General features: G+C 41.4%; 1 protein-coding gene across 1 annotated transcript in view; it reads right to left on the bottom strand.

Annotated features, from left to right (window-relative positions):
• Window positions 1-8,306: 8,306 nt before the first annotated feature.
• obi1 (ORC ubiquitin ligase 1) overlaps window positions 8,307-24,639 on the bottom strand; it is a 29,822-nt gene continuing 13,489 nt past the window's right edge. Inside the window, exons 5-6 of the mRNA XM_052026319.1 lie at window positions 19,700-19,788; window positions 8,307-11,292 (exon numbers count right to left, since the gene is read on the bottom strand). Coding sequence (XP_051882279.1) covers window positions 9,780-11,292; window positions 19,700-19,788 — 1,602 coding nt within the window. The 3' untranslated portion in view covers window positions 8,307-9,779. The remainder of the gene's footprint in view (window positions 11,293-19,699; window positions 19,789-24,639) is intronic.

Here is a 24,639-nt window from a genome sequence, read left to right as displayed (position 1 = left end):
AAATTAAAACATTGAAGCTACGTGGTAATAATCTCTGAATTTTTACTCTCTAACACATCAGAAGTGCAAGACTCAGTAGTGAGTGAGAAAGGGGTTTCAGTGAATGTGACATTTCATTGGGATGGGCATAGCTTAGGCTGCATTAGGATTGGTATTCCAATGAGTAGCAGTACATATAGAAGTGAGAACTTCAACTGTGTAAAAAGCAAGAGGGTAGCTAAAATGAAAGGTCTTTCTAGGAAGACCATGACAGGAACTATAACTGGGAGAAAAGAGAGCTGAAATATTAAACAGATTTTTTTTTATCTTCTCTGCAAAAGGCACAATGCATGTGGCAGATTTAGAGGAAAAGCAAGGATCCAGTAACTTGGGGAATTTAAAGTAATTAAGACCACTAAAGGGAAAATACCAGAGAAAGTAAAGGGACTAGAATCAGATAAGTCTCCTGGGCCTGGTAGACTGTGTCAGGGTTTGGAACAAAGAATCTGCAGAGATTCAAGATGTATGAAGTTAGAGCCATAGTCGCAGAGCACAGAAACAGGCCCTTCGGCCCATCTGGTCCATGCTGACTACATTTCCCATCTAAGCTCGTCCCATTTGCCTGTGTTGGGCCCACATCCCTCTAAACCTTTCCTATCCATGTACCCGTCCCAGTGTCTTTTAGCTGAGAATCTTCCAAAATTCCCTTGATTCAGGAAGAGTCCTGGGAGATTTTTACAGTAACAAATCTAACACTGTTATCTTACAAAGGAGGAAGAGAAAAATTGAAACATTATATCAGTTAGTCTGAGTTCATTGCAGTTAGGTACTGGGATTTGCCTTAGCAGAGTAGTAACTTGGCGCTTGGAAAATCAGATCTGATTAGGCAGAGTCAACATGGTTTTGTGGAGAGAAAATTGTGTTGGACAAATCGAATGATTTTCTGAGCATATAACACAATCCAGTATATCTGGATTTTTAACAGGCACCACAAAGTTTGCTTTGCAAAATAAGAGCTTTTGTAGATTACAATATTTTGGCCTTAAGAGACATCCAAGATTCTGAGAGGCATATACAGGGTAGATGTTGAGGCTATTTCCTCTAGCTTGAGTGTTTTGAACTGCAGGCCATCGTCTCAGGATGAGAGATTAGTCATTTGGGAGAAAGATTGAAAATCTTAAGAATTTTCAACATCAGAGGACTGTTTGTTCAGTCATTGCATGTTCAAGGCTGAGATTGATGGATTTTTGCATATAGGGACTGGATGGGCCTATTCTCATCAATTGGTGGAGCAGGCTTGAGGAGCTGTATGGCCTATTCCTGCTTCTGTTCATTATGTTCTTGCATTCTTGTATTACTTTGATAGATTGAAGTACCTTCACTAACAGATTTTCCTCTCTTGTATGAAAAGTTGAAATACAAACAATGCCAACACCAATAAACCAGACATGGATCTAACCTATCCATCAGCTCAGCAGACAGGAGGAGAGATTGCTGCCAACTATTAGTGCAGCTGCCACAAAGATCTGTGCCAGCAATGCAGAGAGATCACTGAATATAATATACAATAGTTTGGGTACTCAGATACAAACTTCTGAGAAGAGGAGAATGAAGATCCTTTGCTGGAAAGGACTCAGATGAAGATTTCAGTGAAACAGTTCATGCTGTATGTGCATGGGATACTTGAAGCAGTGTCAGGCTTACCTGAGTTGTCAGGAACCATTGGCGAATCCAGCTCCAACCTTACGCACTCCCAGAAGGTAGGTGGTGGCCAGCTCCATAACTTTGCTAGTGGTCTCAACCATGGTACCATGTCCAGCAGCAAATTCTTAGCTTCCATCACAGTGCAGGCAGAAGCCATCAAGCATCTGAGTTCTGTAAGGTAAATTTTGACCTTTGGCTTCCAAGTGCAGACTGCTGCCATTATAGCTCTGAGTGCCTTTGTTCAAAAGGTCTTTTAGCATGTCACAATGCACCAACATTTCTCCCAGCATATCAGTAGGATTGCTGAAACACTGTCCACAGGGAATGGCAATGGTTCCAGGAAGACAGCTCTGTTGTCCTTTTATCACAAGAACGGTTTGCATCCCACCATTACAACTTGGTCAATGCCATGCTGTTGTCTGTTGGTCAAGTAGCACAGACTGCTGCCACTCATGGTAAAGGCAGTAAGGCTCTACCACAAGGCTGTTCCTCAGGGGTATCTGCAGCCTTCTCTACTGTCATCAAGGTTGAAGCCCATGGAATAAAAGCAAGAATAGAAAATTATCTAAGTAGTAGAAAATGGAGAGGACTGAAAGGTTGTTTCTTGAGGAGGAGGGAAGCATGAAAGAGGGAGTACTAGAATCACAACTTTTCTTCCATACAATATGAGCAGGCCTTTTTCAAATCCCCTTCAATAACCTTTGAATATAGAGGAATGGAGCTGACAACATAAGAATGTTTTTTTAATCGAAGAAATATCAGTCCAGTTTTTTTCTTTTAAGTCTTTTGGTTTGCTTTTGTTTAATATTATACTTTTTTTGATTTGGGGGTTTTCTCTTCATATAACTAAATTTCTTTTCAATTTTTGTCCCATCATGTACACTTAGCAAGAGTGTGGGAGGTCTAGATTACATATTTTACTCGAGCATAAATATTAACTTATTATTGTTGTTCTGATCTTTGTATCATATGTATAATGATGTCATGTTCATCAATTTGAATTAATTTGAAATTCAATAAAAAGATTGAAAAAAATCACAACTTTTCTTACTACGTTAATCACTTGGACTTAGACGGACAGGACACAATTTCCAAATCTGCAGATGAGACAAAACTTGCAGGCAGAGTGATCCATGAGGAGGATAGTGATAGAAGTCAAGGAGATTTACACAGACTGGTGACATGGGTGGAGAGATGACAGATCAAACGTGCAGAATTTTGAGGCATTACATTTTGATGAAAAGGGGCTGATAAGCTAGAGGGCATACTTCCAAAAGGGATACAAGAGCCCAGAGATTTGGGGATAATGTATATAGTTTATTAAAAGTGGCAGAGCAGAGAGAAAATGGTTAAAAAAGTGCACAGGATCTTTGGCCTTATAAATAAAATTAGAGTACAAAAGCAAGGAAGATATGATAAAGCTTTATAAAACTCTGGAGCAACAATCTGCTGGAGGAACTTGGTAGGTTGAGTAGCATCTGGCAGGCATGGTAGCATAGCAGTTAGTGTAATGCTATTACAGCACCAGTGACCTGGGTTCAATTCCTGCTGCTGTCTGTAAGGAGTTTGTACGTTCTCCCTGTGACTGCGTGGGTTTCCTCCGGGTGCTCTGGTTTCTTCCCACACTCCAAAAACGTGTACGGGTTAGGAAGTTGTGGGCATGCTATGTTGGCACCGGAAGTGTAGTGACACTTGTGGGCTGCCCCCAGAACACTTGATGCAAAAAGATGCATTTCACTCTGTGTTTCCATGTACATGTGACTAAAAGATATTGTATCTATGGGGGAAGTGGGAGGGAGGAGATGGCTCCATCTTCCTTTGCTCATTTGCCTTTGCTTGACTGCACCCCTCCTCCCTTCCCAACCTGGCTCCATCTGCCTGTCATCCTTTACCCCTCCTCAATGTGCCAATCACTGACTGGCCCGTCTCACCATTCCCCGTCTCTTCTTTATATCGGCTATCTTCCCTCTCTGCACTCAGTTCCTGATGCAGGGTTTTGACCCGGGACATCGACAATTCCTTTCCTCCTACAGATGCTGTTTGATGTTGAATTCCTCCAGCAGGCTGTTTATTGCTCCAGATTCCAGCATCTGCAGTCTCTTGTATCACCAGTATGAATTTGATGGGCTGAATGGTCTCCTTTCATGCAACCATTCCCTAATGCTGTGAAGTTAGTCTCCTCATAGCTGGGCTACAATCATTGGAAGAGGATAGAGAAAGAGCTAGCACTAATAAATACTAGAATAAATATTAAGAATCACAAATAATTTTTAAATGTGATTCTTAATTGAATTTTCATCTTGATTGGAAGTATGACTATGGCTTAGAATGTGGTTTTATCCTTCATTCATGAATTACAGCTAAATGTATGTTGTGATAATCAGTGCTGAGGGAAGGCGAGGTGGACACCACAGCTGAGTGAGGAATATTTGTTTCTTTTTAGTCACATGTTGGCAGGTCACCATGTAATGATTATCTCACATTTCTCGGCAGGAAGTGATGGACAGCCACCTACTCGCAGCACTGCAGTGTGTGTAGTGAGGGCCCTCCTGCTGTTACAGTTGCAGGATGGTCATCTATCAATAAAGACTAAGCAGAAATGTATTCCCAAGACAGAATGGAGTGTGACTCAGATGTGTTTCCCTGTCCTTCAAAGTGATAATCAAGTTGCCTTCTACACCAAAGAGGCTACAGTATAGGTTGTAGATTGAAGGGGTTACCAATGATCAGATACCCAGACCAGCTCATAGTTAGTTAGCCACAGGAACCGATCAGGGGTCCAGGTATTTTGGGATGAGGCACAGAATACGGTACCCTTATATAAGGTAATTACAGGCTGGTGAGTCTAAGCCCTCACTTCAGGTTGGTTTGTGCCTACCTGGACATTATGGCTCACAGGAGAAAATACAGTCATTCTTTTAACAATATTTCACATGAGTTGACTGCAATTCACATTACTCTAAAGCAAAACCAACAAAATACCTTTTGGCATTAACAACCTACAAAAATCACTTTACCAACTCTGCTGGAGTTGTGTTAGATTGGTTGGGTTTACTCTCAGTGACCCTCTGATGAACGACAGTATTACATGACTCCATTACACCCTCCCACATGACTTGTTCAGACTTACCGCTGGTTCCCCAGGGGGATGTGGTTGCCTTACCCCAGCAATCAGTCACAACCACCCACTGCCTCAGTCAGCACGACTGGTTGACCACTGGATGCACTGCCGATTCCTCCAGAGGATGACAGGACACCTCACAATACTGAGAGTTTACCCCTCAGATCTACTCTCCACTGTTGTCACCCACTCACTATTGGGTCACAACTGCTTACATAGAAGAGTACAGCAAAAGAACAGGCCCGTCAGCCCACAATATTGTGCTGAACTAATTAAGCTAGTAATTAAATTAGTCCCTTCTGTCTACACAGTGTCCATACCCATCCATTCTCTGCATATTCATGTGCCCATCTAAGAGCCTCTTAAATGCCTCTATTATATCTGCTTCCCCCACCATCCCTGGCAGCGCATTTCAAGCCCCCACCACTCTGTTTGTGTGTAAAAGAAAATGCCCTGCACATCTCCTTTGAACTTATCCCTTCTCAATGTAAATTCATGCCCTGTAGTATTAAACATTTCAACCCTGAGAAAAAGATACCAGCTGTCAGAGTAGACATTGATGTCTATGTATCTATGCCTCTCATAATCTTATAAACTTCTATCAGGTCTCCCGTCAGCATCTCCCACTCCAGAGAAAACAACTCAATCTCTCCTCATGGCACATGCCCTCTAATCCAGTCAGCATTCTGGTAAACCTCTCCTGCACCTTCTCCAAAGCCTCCACATCCTTCCTGTAAACGGAGTGACCGGAATTGAATGCAATACTGCAGATGTGAAAAACACTATGATGCTGGAGGAACTCAGCAGGTCCAGGCAGCATCCGTGGAGAAAAGCAGGCAGTCAACATTTCGGGTCAGGACCCTTCTTCAGGACTCCAGATGTGGCCTAACCAGAGTTTTATAAAGTTGCAACATAAGTTTGGCTCCTGAACTCAATGCCTTGACTAATAAAGGCAAGCATGCCATGTGCCTTCTTTACCACCCTATCAACTTGTGCAGCCACTTTCAGGGAGCTATGGACTTGGACCCCTAGATCCCTCTGTACATCAATGCTGTTAAGGGTCCCACCGTTAACAGTGTACTGTCCCTTTACATTTGATCTCCCAAAGTGCAACACCTCACACTTGGCCAGATTAAACTCCATGAAGTTACAAATTGGTTACAACATTGCAACTCCTATAAGAGCTACTAATTGTGCTGTCTACACAACTTAATCACAGTTGGTTTGGATTTGGGTCTCCAATTATTCTTTAATCATTCGATTTCCCCTAACAAGTTGAATATACTGATATCCGAAGCTCTCCAAACTCAATCTTACAAAGACCTTTTTCCATCCTGCCATTATCTCATTGACCATTTATTTTAGACAGCATGCAGCCAACAAACATGCAGTTATGTGATACTGTAAGAAAACAAAAAAAAAGTTGGTATTTTGACATTGATGACAGAGTTTAACATGTCACTCTTTACTACAGCTGAGTCAATAATAAGGTACTCCACCCCTCGAGGTATACTTTTTAAAATATAGTTCACCTCACTTTGAAGGAAAATCTAGAAACTACAAATGTGGATAATCTTTCCCAAAATAACTTCCCATTAGGATAAGAAATAACATCACTCACACATTTTTTGAGTGAAAGACCTGGGTTTTGTAAAGTTATGCAGCACACTGAGCCATTGATCTCATTCCCCAAACAGGAAAGTGAAACTTGCAAATAAAGACATTTCCTCCACTTCCCATCCTCATCTCCAAAAGACATTATCAGCTACAAATCTGATACCAGGATCCTTTTGTGGAATCCTGTAGTAGCCCCTCATAACTGTTGTCTCGACCAGCTACTCCCCCTTCCTGTTCCCCACCTTTATTTTTTCTGTGCTCAGAAAGCCTCATAGATCCTCAAACCTACTTTCTAGAAATCCCTGCAAAACAACTTCGAGTTTCTCTTTTTTTAAAAAAAGAGCATCCCATCTTACATGCTGGTAGTATGGATTAGAATATTTAATCAACCAGATCATTGCTTAGGTACACTAGTACAGCTATCCAGGTAAAATGGGAAAACAATGTAGTACATTATTCAAAATATTTAATCACTTTTAGGCTGCAGCCTTGTGTTTCAGTACTTATATCCTGCCTGTAGAATGCTTGCATTATTTTTGTTCCAAATTCAAATGCCCAAAAACAGAATGTTTTCAAAAATGGAAGTAACTACTGCAATAAGAAAATCATACACCTCTGATAAAAATGTGGCAATGTTCCTACATTATATAGCCAGTCCATTTTACTTTCAATGTGGATTATGTACAATTTAATCAGCAGCCTTTAAAGGTCCACTGCTGAAAAGGTATGCTTTTATAAATCTTTTCCTGAATGTGGAATACGTACTTCTCCCTGATTCCCTGTAGTAGAACACAGAACAGTACAGCACAGAATAGGCCCTTCAGCCCACAATGTTGTGCTGACATAGCTAATCCTCCTACCTACAGAATGCCCATATCCCTCCATTTTCCTCTTATTCATGTGCCCATCCAAGCCCCTCTTAAAAGCCCCCACCGAATTTGTCTCCACCACCCTATCAGGCAACGCATTCCAGGCATCCACCACTATCCAAGTGAAAAAACATACCCCTCATGTCTGTTCTGGACCTATCCCCTCTCACCTTAAATGCATGTCCTCTGGTATTGGATCAAAGACCATGACAATTTTTCTCCCCATCCTAACTTGTACACTTTCCATCTTGCCCCCTTTGCCTCACTCCTGCCTAATATTTTGATGTGCTCATTCTGTTGTGTCAGCGTCAATACAAACAATTATAAGGGTTGTCTACCATTGTCTAAGACTGGATAGGAAGATTCTGCTAAACTGAGGCAGTAAGCAAAAGGTTTAGGTTTTGTACAAGCTAATTGTTTCCCCATGTTCCAGAATGCATCTTTAAAGCACCATGTCTAACTAGCATGACCTTAAGATTATAAGTGTTGCCTGTTGAGCCCTCTAACCTCAACTGCCACCATTTGACCTGCAGGTCAGGCAGCATCTGTGGAAAGAGACACAGTTAGTGATTCAGGTCAGAGATCCTTCCTCAGAACCGAGAAAGGGTAAATGGTTAGAATAAAGGAAATATCTCTGATATGGTGAAACAATTTGGTTGCTAAGGGACAGATAAGCAGCTTTGTAAATATGTGCTATAAAGGTTGTAAAGTCTGTAATATTCCATAGTGTGGGCTATTGCGAATGACAAGGCCCAGCAATATAAAAAAGGAAAAAAAGGTGGTGGGGAAAGGTAGATTGTGTGGAGTTTGCATGGGTTTCCTCCCACGTCCCAAAGATGTGCAGGTTGGTAGGTTAACTGGCTACTGTAAATTGTCCCAATGTAGGTGTGTGGTAGACTCCAGCGAGCATCAAAATGTGGGAACAATAAAGCGGGATTAGTGTAAATTGGCACTTGATGGTTAGTGCAAACTCAATAGGCTTAAGGGCCTGTTTCCGTGTTATGACTCCATGGACTCTAATATTGGAAAGCCTATGAAAGGAAGTTTTTGCAAATTCACTACAGGTAATTGAACTCTGCAAAATGCATTAAAATTCTTATAGATTCATTCTACAGTTTCCAGTATTTGTACCTCAATGTGTCTTTCTGCTATTATCTTACTTGTAGGAAAATCTTTGTTTCTGTGTGATCATATCAGAAAGTAGTCTTTTGAATGTCAGGGAACATTGTAGACACCAGTAATGTCCACTGTACAGACCTGTAACTAACTGCTAGCACGGCAATGTATTCTTGCACAGAGTACAAAAGGATCCCAAGGTCAGTTGACAGATGCAGGCATGTTTATGAAATATGCCTTGAAAAGAAATGGAAAAAGTTGGAGGAAATCCAACTTAAAAAAATAGCAGCTAAGATTTTTGAAAAGATCTTTATTGCATGAACATCTTAGAGTTGAAACTGAATTTCTTCCTCACTTTTTAATCTGCTCTTGCAGATAAGTAAAGAATATAAAACAAATGCATTTTCATTGATTCAATATTTAAGCAAAGACAATTTTTTTTTAATATTTTTACACAACATTTTAAATGATCAGTGTAAGAAAAACCCAGACTTTGCAACATATTCATTGATTCCATTTGGAGGGAAATAGGATTTTACAGAAGACCACATTTTGTACATTTCTGTACCCAGGGAATCTACTTTAAAGAAATTCTAAGGTTCCAGAATCTCTTGTACAGAATTTGCCCATTTGTGTATCATTCATGCTGCTTCCTAAACCAAGGGTGCTTTTGCGGAGGTCCGTAACTTTCATCAATAATTTTTTAAGCTCAGTTGACTGACAAATGTAAAAAAAAGTCTCAAAAGGAGTGTATCATTCTGACAAGTATCCTTTTCCAATAAGTTCTTTTGAATGGTTGACAAATTGCTAACTATCCTTAATTCACAGTTCATTCACCATTAAGTTCAAAACTGCATTATAAGGGGAATGGGCCTATTTATAACAATGGACTATCTCCTTTTAGCACTAATACTTTAAGGAAAGGAATTTCAGAAGCACATTGCAAGATATGTGAATTAAGCACCAAACTTTCAACACATTAGCTTAGAGCAAACTCAGCTGGGTATTACATTCAAAAGTAGTTCACTGGCTTACTTTTAATTGTCAATTTGAAGTGGTCATGGTAGCTTTCCAGCCTCCTAATGATTTATCTACAACACAAAAAGAGCACTGCAGTTGCATTTGACGTACCAGACCTGGCATTCTGCTTATTGACTTCTTAGACCATGGCTTTCTACCCACTTAATGAGAGGATTGTTGTCGGCTGCTGGATTGGAAAAGCAGGAAACGTACCCACCGGGGTGGTCTCAGATAACCCATCTCATGATAACAAGAGACGGTTGGGGGTGGGGAGAAAAGACACAGACTACGAAAATCAGATGGACTCAAGATTCCACAGGGGGGGAAAAGAAAACTTGAATGCAGTCATGGTTTCAACGTAGAAAATCTTTCTTTGAAGATTTGGATGGACTGGATAAGTCCTCGCCATAATTTGGTGGCTTCCTCTTGGTGGTCTGGTATCTGTTGGCTGGTTCTGGCAACTGTTCACTTTCAGCCATTAAACAGTTGTTCCACAAAGATGGTTTCTTGTGCTGGAGGACAGATAACTCCGAAGGTACCGAAAGAAAAGGGGAACTAAAACTACACTGGAAAGAGGATTTCTCTTCTGAAGACAAACATTCTTCCTTTAGATTGGAGGCAACTGGAGACACTGCGGGCAATGAAACTGCACTTCGCTCCCTGCTTTTTATCTGATCTCTGGTATCAGAGACAGCGGCAAGCAGCTGATTTTGCCTCATTTTCTGCTCTAATCTTTTCTCAGCTTCATTCAAAAGTTCAGTGCACTGCACTAAATCTGATGACAAGGACACGTCTAAGTCAGAGAGGTCTTGGGATGGCACAGAGCACTGAGGATTTTGAGTATTCTCAGTTTCATCCAACATGAAATCCAGTTCCGATATCTTTTCCCGATAGGCTGCATCCATTGAGGTCTCACTGGAGGTTCTGGAACGTTGACTGTTGCACTCGGCAAGGCAAGGAACATCAGTAACTGGACTACATATTAGATCAGGCATTTTGGCCTTCAATTTGGGGTCATCGTATGCAGAAGTCTGCAAGTTTTTTCTTAAAGTGCCTTTATGGGCACTTTCAGTAGGACCAGATTGACAATCCCAAAACATCAAGCTTTCAGAGGCAAGGTCAGCATTCTGCACACGATTGCCATCAACATTCTGCTTTAACAAAACCTGATCCTCAAAACTGGCATTTCTCCAGCGAGCATCATCAAAACAAAGTCTTCTCAGGTAGCTCAAGTTTTTGCCTCCATCTCTCCTTTTCATCAGGGGACTGGCTTCATCGTCCGTGCTGTCAAGGTAGAGGCCACCAAGTGACGTGGACGGTGTACAGGGGCTAGGAAGTTCAAATTGGACCTCGCTCTCACTCGCTGGTAAGGTGCGTTCCTCATCCTTTGCGCCAGACCTCAGACAACGCAAAACATTCTCCACCGTGGCTGTAGCTAAAAGTCCATTGTCAGCAGGGACTTGTTTCTTTGGAACTGACTCGCACACGGTCCCACTTGCACTTTGGTGGCACGATGGGGCAAAAGGCGATTCCACTCTATCTAACTGGTTGACGGACGACTGCTCCATTGCACTGAGGCTTCTCCTCAAGGCAATAATCGTCTTTTCCTGGGGGTCACTGTGACAGTTCCATAGCTTGCTGCCGCTTCCATTTCCTCTGGCCTGTACAGAAGCAGAGGGTGACGTTGAACAATCTCCCCCACCTTTGTTTTCACTTTGCTCATACTTTCCCTGCAGTTGCTCAATCTGTAACTCCATATCCTCGATGTACTTGTCACTCCGATCCAAAGCCCTCTTCAGACGACTTATCTCGCGTTCACATTGTTCCACTTTGGACTGAAGGGCAGCTACTGTGAACCTTCCAAATCTGCAAGCAGATACAAATAGTTTATGGAAACGAGAATAGGCACAATTTTTCTTTGTCTAATTCTTACCTGTACACCTGACCAGAAACTCTGATGTAAAAAACAGAATACATTGGGTACTAATGGATAATGGAAAACTGTTCAACCCATGCTGCTTGCATTCCAAAGCCAAGTTCACCACCATCTCCAAGATCGATTATTCCAAAGCCAAGTTCACCACCATCTCCAAGATCGATTTGCAGTATGCAGAGGACACTCATGTACAGGTCCTCCCTAGGTTAAGAACATAGAACACTACAGCACAGTACAGGCCCTTCAGCCCACAATGTTGTGCCAACATTTTATCCTGCTCTAATATCTATCTAACCCTTCCCTCCCACATAGCCCTCCATTTCTCTATCATTCATGTGTCTATCTAAGAGTCTCTTAAAAGTCCCTAATGTATCTGCCCCCACCACCTCTGCCAGCAGTGCATTCCATGCACCCACCTACGACAGGGTTCATAACCTGAACAGTTCGTAAGCCGGGAATGAACAGAAACGGTGCATGGGAGAGAGGGTTGTAGAAATGGCTGTGACGGGAGAGCGAGCAGGTACGGGAAGAGCAGCTGCCAGCCAGCCTCACTCACTCAGTGAGTGAGTGAAAGAGTCCACTCGGCGCTCTCAGCTCTACCCAGCCTCTGACTGCTGTGGCGAGCGGGGTGGGAGAAGGCACGCGGAAATGCCCCATTCCCACACGGCAGAAGATGCCTGCAGTTGCCGGCAAGTCCATCCCGCCAGTCTCCCAAGCGCTCAATCACACGTATGGCTGTACACAAGTCGGGCGTTCGTAACCCGGGGAGAAATTGTCTGCACAACTTTGGAGGCTCGACTCCAAGTCATTGCTGACTCCCACGCTGAAGAAAAATAGCAGTAGGCCACTCGGCCCCTCAAACCTGCCCTGCCATTCAATTGGATCATTGCTAAGTTGCCCCTAGACTCATCCTGCCTCTGTATCAATTCTGCATTGCCCTCAATTCCTTAATCTTTCAAAAAATTATCTACAGGTCCTTCCCAGGTTACGAACGCCTGACTTATGTACAGCCCGCACATACAAGCCAGTGTTTGGGAAGCCGGCAAGATGGACTTACTGGCTGCTGTGGGGCTGCAGGCATCTTCTGCCCTGTGGGAACTTGGCTCACGGCCGCAATTCCGACTTGCGAACAGTTCACAGCAACGGAATCCTGCCGTACCCTGGGAGAGGCTTTGCATTTCCCCTTTAAATACCCCCAATGACCTAGAGTCCAGAGGTAGGTGAATCTCTGGGTGAAGAAATTCCTACGCAAGCCAGTTTTAAATGATTACCCCCCCCCCCCCCCCAATCATGTAATTCTGTCCCTTGTTCAAGATTCTCCCACAAGTACATAGAACATAACAGCACAGTACAGGCCCTTCGGCCCACAATATTGTGCCGACATTTTATCCTGCTCTAAGATCTATCTAACCCTTCCCTCCCACATAGCCCCCTATTTTTCTATCATTCATGTGTCTATCTAAGACTCTCTTAAATGTCCCTAATGTATCTGGCCCCCACAACCTCTGCCAGTAGTGCGTTCCACACACCCACCACTCTGTGTAAAAAAAAACTTACCCCTGACATCCCCCTTATGCCCTCCTCCAATCATCTTAAAATTATGTTCCCTCATGTTAGCCATTGTCGCCCTGGGAAAAAGTCTCTGACTGTCCACTTCATCTATGCCTCTTATCATCTTGTACACCTCTATCAAATCACCTCTCATCCTCCTTCTCTTCAAAGAGAAAAGCCCTAGCTAGCTCAACCTATCCTCATAAGACATGCTCTCCAATCCAGGCAGCATCCTGGTAAACCTCCTCTGCACCCTCTCTGAAGCTTCCGCATCCTTTCTATAATGAGGCGACCAGAACTGAACACAATACTCCAAGCGTGGTCTGACCAGAGCTCTATAGAGCTGCAACATCACCTCACAGCTCTTGAACTCAATACCCCTACTAATGAAGGCCAACGTGCCTTCTTAACAATCCTATCGACCTGCGTGGCAACTTTGAGGGATCTATGGATGTGGACCCCAAGAACCCTCTGTTCCTCCACACTGCTAAGAGTCCTGACATTAACCTTGTATTCTGCCTTCGAAATGGGGATATCCCACACCCCCTCAGGATCTTATGTTTCAATAAGATTGCCCCCTTTCTTCCACCCCCCCCCCCCCCCACAAAACTCCAAAGAATACAGATCGAACCACAAAGCATTTCTATAGTGGTGTTTGCTATGGAGCTATTGAGTGGATAATCCTGTGCTCTGTATTGCCTGCCCGATCAGGCTATTGCCAGATTCATGAATCAGATATGTGGTGGAATATCCATCATTAAGTGTGAACCTGACAGATGGGTGCAGGGAGTGTGATAGGCTCCCAGGAATTACCAGGCAAATATATTTCCATTTGAAACCCAACCAAATTTAGGAAAACTGAGTGATATGCTTAATTTTGCAGTAAACTTGCACAGCTGGATTTTCATTGAACAAATATCTCTCTTCCCCTCCCCCCCCCGACACAAAACTTGTAACTGCTCTGAGTTTTAAAAATTCCAGAAAAAGTGCTCACCAACTAATGTGAACATGCACAAAATGAGTTTATTTGACACATTAGTGGATCCTTTCAATGAAATCTGCACTTCAAACAGCTTGACTGACAATGAAAAGTTGCTGAGAGATAGTTTTTTAAGAACTAAAATAGCTATTAAATTTAAACAAGTACTCTGGGATGTACATAACATCAGTACTCTATATTAAGAACAAATCCCTTGTCTCAAATGTTATGATTTTCATCCCACACACACACAATGCGAGATGAATCTAACTTCAAACAGGATTTCTCCCCAGCCCACTCAACACTGCCATTTTAATACAAGTGATTAGGTACTTTTTTGAATAGAATTTCAATCAATAACATTACTTATTGTGGAAGACAAACAGAAAATGGCAGAAACACTCAGCAGGTTGGTCCGCAGTAGAGGGAGAGAAAGGACGGATGTTTCAAGACACTTCATCAGAACTGGAGGTGAGGAAATAAGTGCGTTTTAAATTGGAAAGACGGGGGAGGGATGGAGAGAACAGAGGGAACGTCCGTGATAGGTTGCCGAGCAAAATTGCCAAGGCGACAATTACTTTAAAAACCTGCGGTTAAATACGGAAAAAAAGGAGAACAGAGAAACTGCGGAGTTACAAGAGGCTGCAGATGCTGTATTCTGGAGCAAAACACAAACTGCTGGAGGAGATCGTGATGCAGGGTCTCGACCTGAAACATCAACCCACTGAGTTCCTCCAGCAGTTTGTTTTTCGCTTGGAAACAGCACCTCTTCTGTTTGGGAACGTTGCAGCCCTTGGGAGTCAATGTTGAATTTAATTGGGACAGAAGAGGAACAAGTCACATCTGTGCAGAGAGAGAGAGAGAAAAGGGGGTGGTTAATCCAAAACTGTTGAATTCAATATTTAGTCCCAAGGGCTGTGATACAGCCAAACAGAAGAGCTGCTATTCCCCAAGCTAACACTGAATGCCACTGGAGCAACCTGCAAGGTGAAAGGTAGAGAGCTCAGTGTGAGAGTGGGACAGAAAATTAACGTGATGTCCTTGTGGACTAAGTGGAGGTGTTCTGCAAAGCGACCACCCTGTCACCCAGTTTATCCCTCCACTGATGCTGCTTGACTAGCTGAGTGCTTGCAGCATTTTCTATTTTTAACTCGGATTTCCAGCATCTGCATTTTTCTGCTCCAATTACTTATTCTGGAGCTTAAGTGTTGAATGAATAATAATTAAGAGAAACATGCATTATTCAGATTAATCTTTTAGATACAAGGCTTAAAAATTATGTTATAGCTAATGTTAAGTCTGCATTTCCATTTTTGATTTAACTATCTGCATTTTAGTTAGTGCCCTCCTTGTTTGGGATAATGATCATTAATTGCAGAGTCCAACAAATGATTGTTACTTTAAAATATGGTTTATATACCATACTAATACTCCACTCCTAAAGTACGACTCTAACCTCACTAAGAGCTTTTTAAATGATTGACATTGTTACACTGTAAATTGATAACAGCCTCTTTTCCTAAGTGATGAAATGCGAACATGCACAAAATGAGTTTATTTGATGCATTAGTGGATCCTTTCAATGAAATCTGCACTTCAAACAGCTTGACTGACAATGAAAAGTTGCTGAGAGATAATTTTTTTTTAAAACTAAAATGGTTATTAAAATTAAACAAATACTCTGGGATGTACATAACAACAGTATTCCACATTAAGAACAAATCCCTTGCTCCAAAAGTTATAAAATGATTTTCATCACAAACACGTAATGTGAGATGAAGCTAACTTCATAATTTCTGGGAAAATCAACATGTCTGGATTCACTTTGGATAGATAATGACTCCTGCATTTTCCATTAAAACAAAACAATCCAGTTTGCACCACCCCGCCAAAAATATTATATCTGAGCATTGCTGCAGGTAAGGATCGAACAACTTTGGAGACTGCACATCATTCAAGAATGAAGGCAAACTTACAAAGTGATAAGTTGTCTTTCAGCTTTATTCCACACACTTCTCAAACTAAAGCTACAAATCAAAGTGGTAAATATTTAAGGGATACAATTTTGGACTTAGGAGCTACTAGATTAACTTTCTGGAGTAATCTACCATAAGCATTAATGTGTGCTGTAGCTAAATCTAGAGAGGAATTGCCAATAAATAACAAAATAAATGTGGATTGCCTCATTTAGCAATCTTGCAACATTCATTCTGAAGCAAAAGCTATGTAGAGGGGTGCAAACAAACACACAGAACAAGTACAGAATGTACTCATCCAACCATTTTCTCCTTTTTCCACCAATTTGCCTCTGTCTCTTCAGCATCAGGAGATGGGTCAATGACTTGGGGCCTCTCTGTCCATGGTCTCCTGCACTGTTATAAAGAAGCCCAACGCAAGCTGGAGGAGCAACAGCTTGTATTCTGTCTGGGCATTGGCAGCCTTCCAGACTTAATATTAAATCCTCCAACTTTAGTTAACTCACCCTCTCTTTCTGTGTCAGAAGTAGCAATCTCTGCAAGTCATCATTTTGGCTCTTCCTATTAGGACAGACTAGCCTTCTGGGCAGGTCCCACAGCCTTGTTATTAGCAACACATTACACAAACAAAGCAGCATAATGGGCTTTAACTGCTACGTTGTCAATTGGTCTCACCCTATCACAGAGATTCCCTTTGTGCTGCCCATTCCTCCTCCATCTTTTCTGCTACTGAAAACTAACTTGCTTTCTCTCTTTCTGACAAAGGGTGTACAACTAAAAGCATCAACCTTCTTCTTCCACAGGCGCTGCCTGACCTGATGAGCATCTCCAGCATTTTCTGTTTTTACTTCAGACTTCCAGCATCTGGAGTTTTATCGATTTCCAAATATGCCATCCCCCAATGGAATGCAAAAGAAAATACAGATGATCTGCAATTAAGTATTTACAGTTCAACTCTATAAACCAAGACCACAAGCAGTGAAGATACCTAGGCTCACATATTCAAAATGGTTAATACAAGTTAGATATATTAACTTGCAAAGAATGTACATCTCCAACTTGAAAAGCAATTAGGACAAACTGGGCGATACTGATATATAGCTTCCATAATAAGATACTAATAGGTGCTCTCTTAATGAGATTGCTTAAATAAGACTGCAAATGATACTAAATACAATAGGTTTTTAAATTAAATGTTAGAGATATTACAAAGTGCAAGTTATGATATGAGATTAATATAGAAAGCCAATGCACAGTTGTTTTCCATCTTGTGACACATGCTCCAATAGTAAATTACCCTTTACGAACTTGGCATAGGGAAGTACCTTGGTCAGTGCATTCATCCTTCAACAGAGCAATCAGTTAGACTGTCTTCTTGTTTGCATGACAAATTTTTACAATGTGCGAATTCCAAATCTAAAATGATTTTGAATAGTACCATAGTAGTTTTCTTACCAATATAACCACTTGTTGTTATATACCATCTTTTAAGTTAAAGCTTCACAGAAGACTAATCTAAAAACATACAAGACAATATTAAATTAGAGGACCAGAAGCTCATCAGAGGTCAGTTGCAAGTGTCTGAAAAGAGGTGGAAAGGCAGAGGTTTAGGGAGGGAATTCCAGAGCTTGGAACCAGTAGCTGAAGGCACTCCATCAATGGAGAGATTGAATTAGGCATGGAACAAGGTCAAGACTGGAAGAGTGCAGATACAATGCAAAGCAGATTAAAAATACAGCGAGAAGTGAAGCCATGGAAGAAAAATGCTAATTTTAAAAATTGAGGAATTGCTAAGCGGGAAGCCAGTGTAACTAAAGTAACATCCTTACATGCGTTTCAGGGCTACATCTACAAGTGAGGTACTGTTACAACTAAGGCAGCAGAGAAGCAGAGTAACTCAAACAGCAAGCTCTGCATTTCTGTGTTTAACTCCACAACTGCAGAATCAAACAGCCCAATTAACTTAACGGTGAGTGCTCCTACCTCGAACCATTCCAATGCAAAATAGAAGCGAGAGTGAGCTGCCACCCAGCAAGATTGTAGCTGACCTCCCCGACCTGGTCCACGTCCCTCCTGGATCCCCATTACTCTCAATTCACTTTAGAGTCTATTGATTTCAGCTTTGAATATGCTCAGCAACTGAACCTTTAAGCTGATCAAGGACTCCAGAATTCCAGATTCGCAACCTTCCCCTAGTCTATGGGCTACTCCATGTCTAAGACTACTTCCTCGGGTTTAAGACTCTCCAGGCAGAGGGAAAGACCTCTGAGCACCAAGCACACCGAGAATCATACAATTCAAGATTACCCCTCATTCTCGAGTATTGGCCTTGCCTATCCCAGCTGTCCAAGACTGCTTGGATTAAGTATTTCTGACTGTAATAACATTTTCTCTCCAGATGCTCACACAGGGAATACAGATGTTTTCCCAAAGACCATCCAACAATCGAAAAGGATGGAACATTATGGGGAATGATTCCCCATTTACCAGTATGCCTTTCAGGTGAAGCTGTATACCCAGAAGCAAATTTGTAAAATTACCATTGAAACTCTGGATGTTTTTGTTTTGTTTTTGCATCTTTCATGGAAGAGGTTTCGGCAAAGACAACAAAGAGACTGCTGCTGCTCCCTTGGCTTAACCACGAAGCAAAAGTCTGTCAGAAACTGCAAGTGTGTGCAGCACCTGAACTTGTACTGCAATTTTGACTAAATTCTTAGTTAGGTACAAGTGGTCGATTGCACAAGAGTCACCCAATAGATATGCCCCATAAAGACTGGAAACAGTACATTCACAATTTAAACACTTCAAACTTTAGAGATTTAATTCAATTTGCCAATTCTATTGTTCCAACCATGTTGAAATGCACACCTCCATTTCACCTTAAATTATAAACTATATGTTGTGTTCACATCAGAGTGGCATGGTTTTGTTTCAAAAGGTATTTTTTCTTTCCTCAGTTGAGGAAACACTACAAGTTATTCAACAAAAGTATTCTGGTTAAACATATTGTCCCCAGGTTTGCTTAAGGTTTTAGCAAGATCACTCCAAGCATAAAGAAGGTAGAAATTAGATGGGAATCAGCAGACCTCTGTCCCGAGATTCTGATTTTGAACACTGAAACTTTTCATTATCTGGAGGAAGAAATGGCTTTAGAAGTTATTATGGTCAACTTCCTTTGGCTGTCAGTGCAGCCTGCAGGAGCGTTGTTTTTGATGGTAGCATCAACGGAATCAAATGTGGAGTTCCACCAACTACATCCTACTCAATGCATGAATGCGGCATCTAGTTCACATCAGGAGGAAGACTGGGGCAGTAACTGCACATTTGCCAACTGACTGTTGTTAGCAAAAGCAGCTTTCTTGGGGGGGGGGGGAGGGTGGAATAACAAAGCCAATTCTTTCATTCGTCAAGGGACACAGACACTGGCTGGTCTACGCTACTCTTCCCTTGCAGTCTAGGTGACAGAGATCCAAGCTGCACTGACACTGTGTTGGTTTTATATAGAACTGCTGTGACCTGACAAACCTGATGGGATTAGGAAATGTCTGCAACCAGTGAACATCAAGTCCTGGCCATGCAGGACTGCAAGCAGGGAGATCTCAAAGCCACGTATCTGCACATAGGGAAATGGCTACTTAAACCCCCAAACCGCACACCCCCTCCCCCCCCCCCAAAACTCCCAACTTTCCTGTTTGAAACCTGGTCAAGAGGTAGACATTTAACACTGAGTGTATCACAGTTACTTGGTTAACAGTTTACACAGGATTAGGGAGAAAGAGAAGATAAAGCTCACAACAAATCTTGCTCTTTTAGAACAGTGATCATACGTACTTTTGTGGAGATCTATTCTCCACTTCAGCCTTCAGATGCAAATTCTCTCTAACAAGATCACCATTTTGAATACGAAGTTTTCGGTTTGCCTAAAGGGGGAAAAATATTTAGAAGTATCAAAGTATTGTTACAGATACTGAAGGGCTGCATCAAAGAAGTTTTACACTGAATGGTTCAACATCAAAATAAAATTGACAAGTTCAACAACAATGACATGCACATCTTTCCCAGGCTCATTATGCACGTGATCTCCTTTCAACACACACACTTCAGTTTGAATTAGATTTTGTAAATGAATATTTTACAGAAAAATGCAGAATATATTTTTAATACTTCAATGGCAGCTGAGAGCTAGCCACAAGACATCAAGGGAATGCGCTAATGGTAAAATCATGTTTCTTGCACAACTGATTTGAATGTAGTGCGTAATGACAATGTGCATGCATCAACAAAATTGTTCAACAGCTATTAGGAAGAGAGGAAAAGCATTAATTTAAGTTTCATGTTGCATTAGACCGAATTTAATGCCAAAAGGCAATCCTTGAAGTGCAAATACAATTTACGCAGCACACAGTGACCATTCTTTCTGTTACAGCAGATGATACGAGGAAGGATTTCACAAAAGCAAAACATACCCTCTAAGTTTCATTCCATGGGCCTTACAACTCGGAATTAAATTTCACCCTCCTGTTTATAGGTTCAGAACACACCACTGCAAGAGGAACCTCCACCGAATCATTGGCAATGGTGGATTGTCACCAAGTCCAACTCTGGTTAGGAAGTAACCATAATTAACATACTGATTGATTTCCTGAAGATCATCATTTCTGGGCCTACACTAATTAAAAAGAGTGGGAGTGAACGAATTCAACTAAAGTCAACAGGGAAAATCAAGTAGTTCAGCACATATGCAATGTCAGTTTGTATGTAAGGAGGTTACCTCTCGACAACTGGCACAGTGCCTTCTTTCAGGCAGTGCTCCGAAGTGTTATCCTCACCTAAGTGAAAAGGGCCAGAAAAGCTCAAGCTCAATGCAGCCAATGCTAAGGCTCTGCGGGAAGGACCACAGTCTGGGCTCCTTCCGCTACCGCACATGGAGGGGTTGAGTTGGGTGGGGAAGCCCCTCGAACAATGAAAGGAGTATCACCTCAGGGAGCCACATAAGTGGCAATGGTGCTATGTTTGCTTTTCTCTTTAAAAGTTTACACTAATGAAAGTAACAACCGTGTTAAGGTTTTTTTGCACCGTTTCTTCCTTTAAATTAAAAGAAAGGAAATGCTCACATGGAAAAGTCTGAAAGGAGGATAGGCTGAAGTTAAAGCTAGTAATGATACAAACATATCTAATGTCTTGCAAAGAGAACTCTATGCTTCAAATTCCCAACATCAAGCAGTCAAAATTTGAGGATGTCTTGTGCCTTAGGAGCAGAGACATGCATAGAAGCAGGAAAATTGGCCCAACCAGCCCCTGCTTGCTTCCACACTCTATCCAAATCTCCTCACACACACTTCCATGTAGCAGTATGACCCATTCATCTTTTTTCCCATTGTATCATTTTAGTGGGAAGTTGAATAAGCAGCTATACTATTCATTTCAACTACTGCAAACGAATAAAAAGATCATCAACCCCAAAATATTAACATAAACTGTTTCTCTCTCCATACATGCTGTCTGACCTGCTGAGTATTTCCAGCACTTTATTTTTATTCTGACTAGCAGAGAGTTTCACATTCTTGCCACTCTCTGAGTAAGATTTTTCTGAAACCCAGTTATAGTTTGGTCAGACAAATACAGCAGCCAAAATCAATGGATCAAAAATCAATAGATTTTTTGGATACTGATGTAAGTCCGGCTTTCTGATAAAGTTCTAACGGTTGCTTCAACAATATTTATAGGGTTATGCATAAGCTATTTCCATATTGTGAAAGACTATTAATCCTGAATTTCCTGGAACTTAAAACCTGGTCCTCAAAATTTTCCACAACTCGACACCATGATGCTATAGAGGAGGCCAACAGATATCAGATAAATCATGTCAAGAAAAATAGATGAAAGAGAAGAGAGATTTTGAATTCAGGATGAGAATTGATGTGGAGTGAATACAGAACGTTTCTGCAAACCAAAAGACAAACCAGTGAAAAAGGCCATTGGGATCTGAACTTAAATTTAACTTCTCCTCAAATTAAATAATCTGCATTGCACAATTTACCAAATCCCATAATATGCCCAAAGTTAACACAGTTGCAGTGTGGAAAATGCAAGTTAATTATACAATATTCATTGTTTCCAAGATACAAGATCAGTGCTGAGGTGATTGCCAGGGTAAAAGAAATATTAATTCTCCATCCCACTCCACTCTGACCTGCTTGCCCTTCTGGGGTTAAGTGGAGCCCTTCTCTACTGTGTGATTGTTGATGTTATTGTTAATTATCTCAAAAGGCCTTTCAATGGTTTTAACTACTTGTTCCACACCTCACTATTACAACTTTGTGTCATAAAAAATAAGTAAGGGCATTAAAAGTTACTTCTATGCACGATGCATTACAGAGTGAGCAAGAGTAAAGTTTCAGATATGGCCGGCATGAATGTTCTCTTTTTAAGACAAAATAGGTCTGTGCAGGCGATAAGACAGATAACAAGCCAATAAAATTAACTGGACAAATCAGATGGTTCTTTCAGAGAGCTGCATGGGAGTACTGGGCTAAACGGACCTTTTTCTCCTACATAATTCCATGATAATTAACAAAGGCTATTCAACAATATGATTTTAAAGGCCTTTCAGACTATGTAGAGGCAGATGGGATTAATTTAGATTGGCATCATGGTCAGCACAGACACAGTGGGCTGAAGGGCCTGGTCCTCTGCTGTACTGTTCGATGTTCTAAACAGTAAAAGAACCCCAGAAACTGTGAAGGTTCTAAGAGGCATAAATGACTAATGAGCATGGCCAAGAATAAGGAGTCATGGGGACAATTTGCAGAATGCTTTTAGCCAGCTGGCTAGCCAGAGTTGAATGGCGGTTATTTGGAATGGCAGAGGTTGGAAGTGGAGTCTCAGAATGATAAGTGTGGGACCATTACTGTTCACAATTTATATCTCTGATTTCCACTTTGGAATTCATGTTTTAGAATGCACTCCAGGTTATTTTTTTTCCATGGGAGAAGACTGAGAAACAATGAAGGAGATTGCAACAAATTAAAAACAGTAACAAACAGATAATGTACATATAATTTGGCAAATGAATTTCATTGCATAACCAAAATGCAATACCACTTAAGAAATCCAGCTATTACTTGGTAAATATCTATACAGAATGGAAAGTATAAAAAGATGCAACAATAGACTTAAAGTTCAGCGGGGCAGAATTGAAATGAATAGTTATGCTAAATGGATTGATCATTGGCAAGATAACACATGGAGTGTGTTCTGGTTGCCATATTAAAAGAAAGATATGGAGTCACAAAGAGTGTATAAATGATTTACAAGAATGCTACCTTGACTTCATGAGTTTCCTCTGGGTGTTCCAGTTTCCTCCCACATCCCAAATATGCGAGGGCTGCTGGATTAATTGGCCACCGTAAATTGCCCTTAGTGTGTACATGAGTGGCAATCAGAAGGGAGCTGATGAGAATTGGGAAGAAAAAATGCGATTCATGTAGGATTTATATAAATGGGTGTCTGAAAGTTGGCATCGACTTGGTGGGCAAAAGGGCCTGTTTCCTTCTGCCTCCCTGCAACTTTGACTCTCTACAATATCAAACTGAAGTAGAAGTAGGCCATTCACTGTTTAATAAGGTCAGCTGATCTTTCACCTCAGTGCCAATTCCCTGTACTAACCCCATACCCTTTGATTCATTGACTATCCAAAGATTTATCGTCTTGAACATAGTCAGTACCTGAACCCTCTTGGGTAGAGAATTACAAAGATTTACTCCCCTCTGCATGAAGAAATTTCTCTCCATCTCAGTCCTGAATGGCTGACATTTTATTTTCTGACTGTCTTGGTTCTAGGCAACCCATCCAAGGGAAACATCATCCCTGCATCAAACCTCCTAAGCATTTTGTATTTTTCCTGAGATCTTCTCTAATTGTTCTGAACTCAAAAGAACATTGGCCTAATTTGCTTCATCTCTCCTCAAAAGGCAAACTCCAGGAACAAATAGAGTAAAACTTCATTGCACTCCCTCTGTTATAAGTATATCCTTGGCAGGGTGACAGACCTGTTCACAATAATCCAGGTAAATTCCCACGAGGGCTCTATATAATTACAGTAAAATGTCTTTACCCTTTATTCAAATTTACTTGCAATGAAAGTCAACATACCATCTGACTTCCCAAATGCTTGCTGTGCCTACATATTAACTTTGTTATTCATGTACAAGCACATCCAGGTTCATCTGAACCCCAGCACCTTTGAAATTCCTACCGTTTTGAAAAAAAATACACTACCTTTCCATTTTTTTCTGCTAGTGGATGAACTCACATTTTTCCACATTATATTCCATCGGCTACACCCTTGCCTATTCACCTAGCTTGTCTATGTTTCCTTGAAACCTCTTGGCATCTTCCTCACTCCTAGCTTCGTATCAGTAAACTTGGATTTATTGCACTTGATCCCCAAATCCAAAACATTGATATACATTGTGAACAGCTAGAGCCCCAACACCAATCCCCACTGCAGCTCGTGAGCCACAGTCTCCCAACCCAAATGACCCTTTTATTCTGCTCTCTGTCCTGTCAGTGAACCAATGCTCAATCCACATTAGTATATCACTGCCAATACCATGTTCTCTAAATATTTGATCAGCTAACATTAAAGACCTTCTGAAAGTCCAATACACTACATCCACTGATTCCACCTGGTCCATTCCACTGGGTACAACCTCAAAAAATTAACAGAATTGTCATACATGATTTCTCCTTCCCAAATCCGTAATGAC

Source organism: Pristis pectinata, chromosome 11 (genome assembly GCF_009764475.1).
Source record: "Pristis pectinata isolate sPriPec2 chromosome 11, sPriPec2.1.pri, whole genome shotgun sequence".
Lineage (NCBI taxonomy): Eukaryota > Metazoa > Chordata > Chondrichthyes > Rhinopristiformes > Pristidae > Pristis > Pristis pectinata.
The sequence above is the reverse complement of the archived record's forward strand: the minus strand, read 5'-3'. Positions and strand labels throughout refer to the sequence as shown.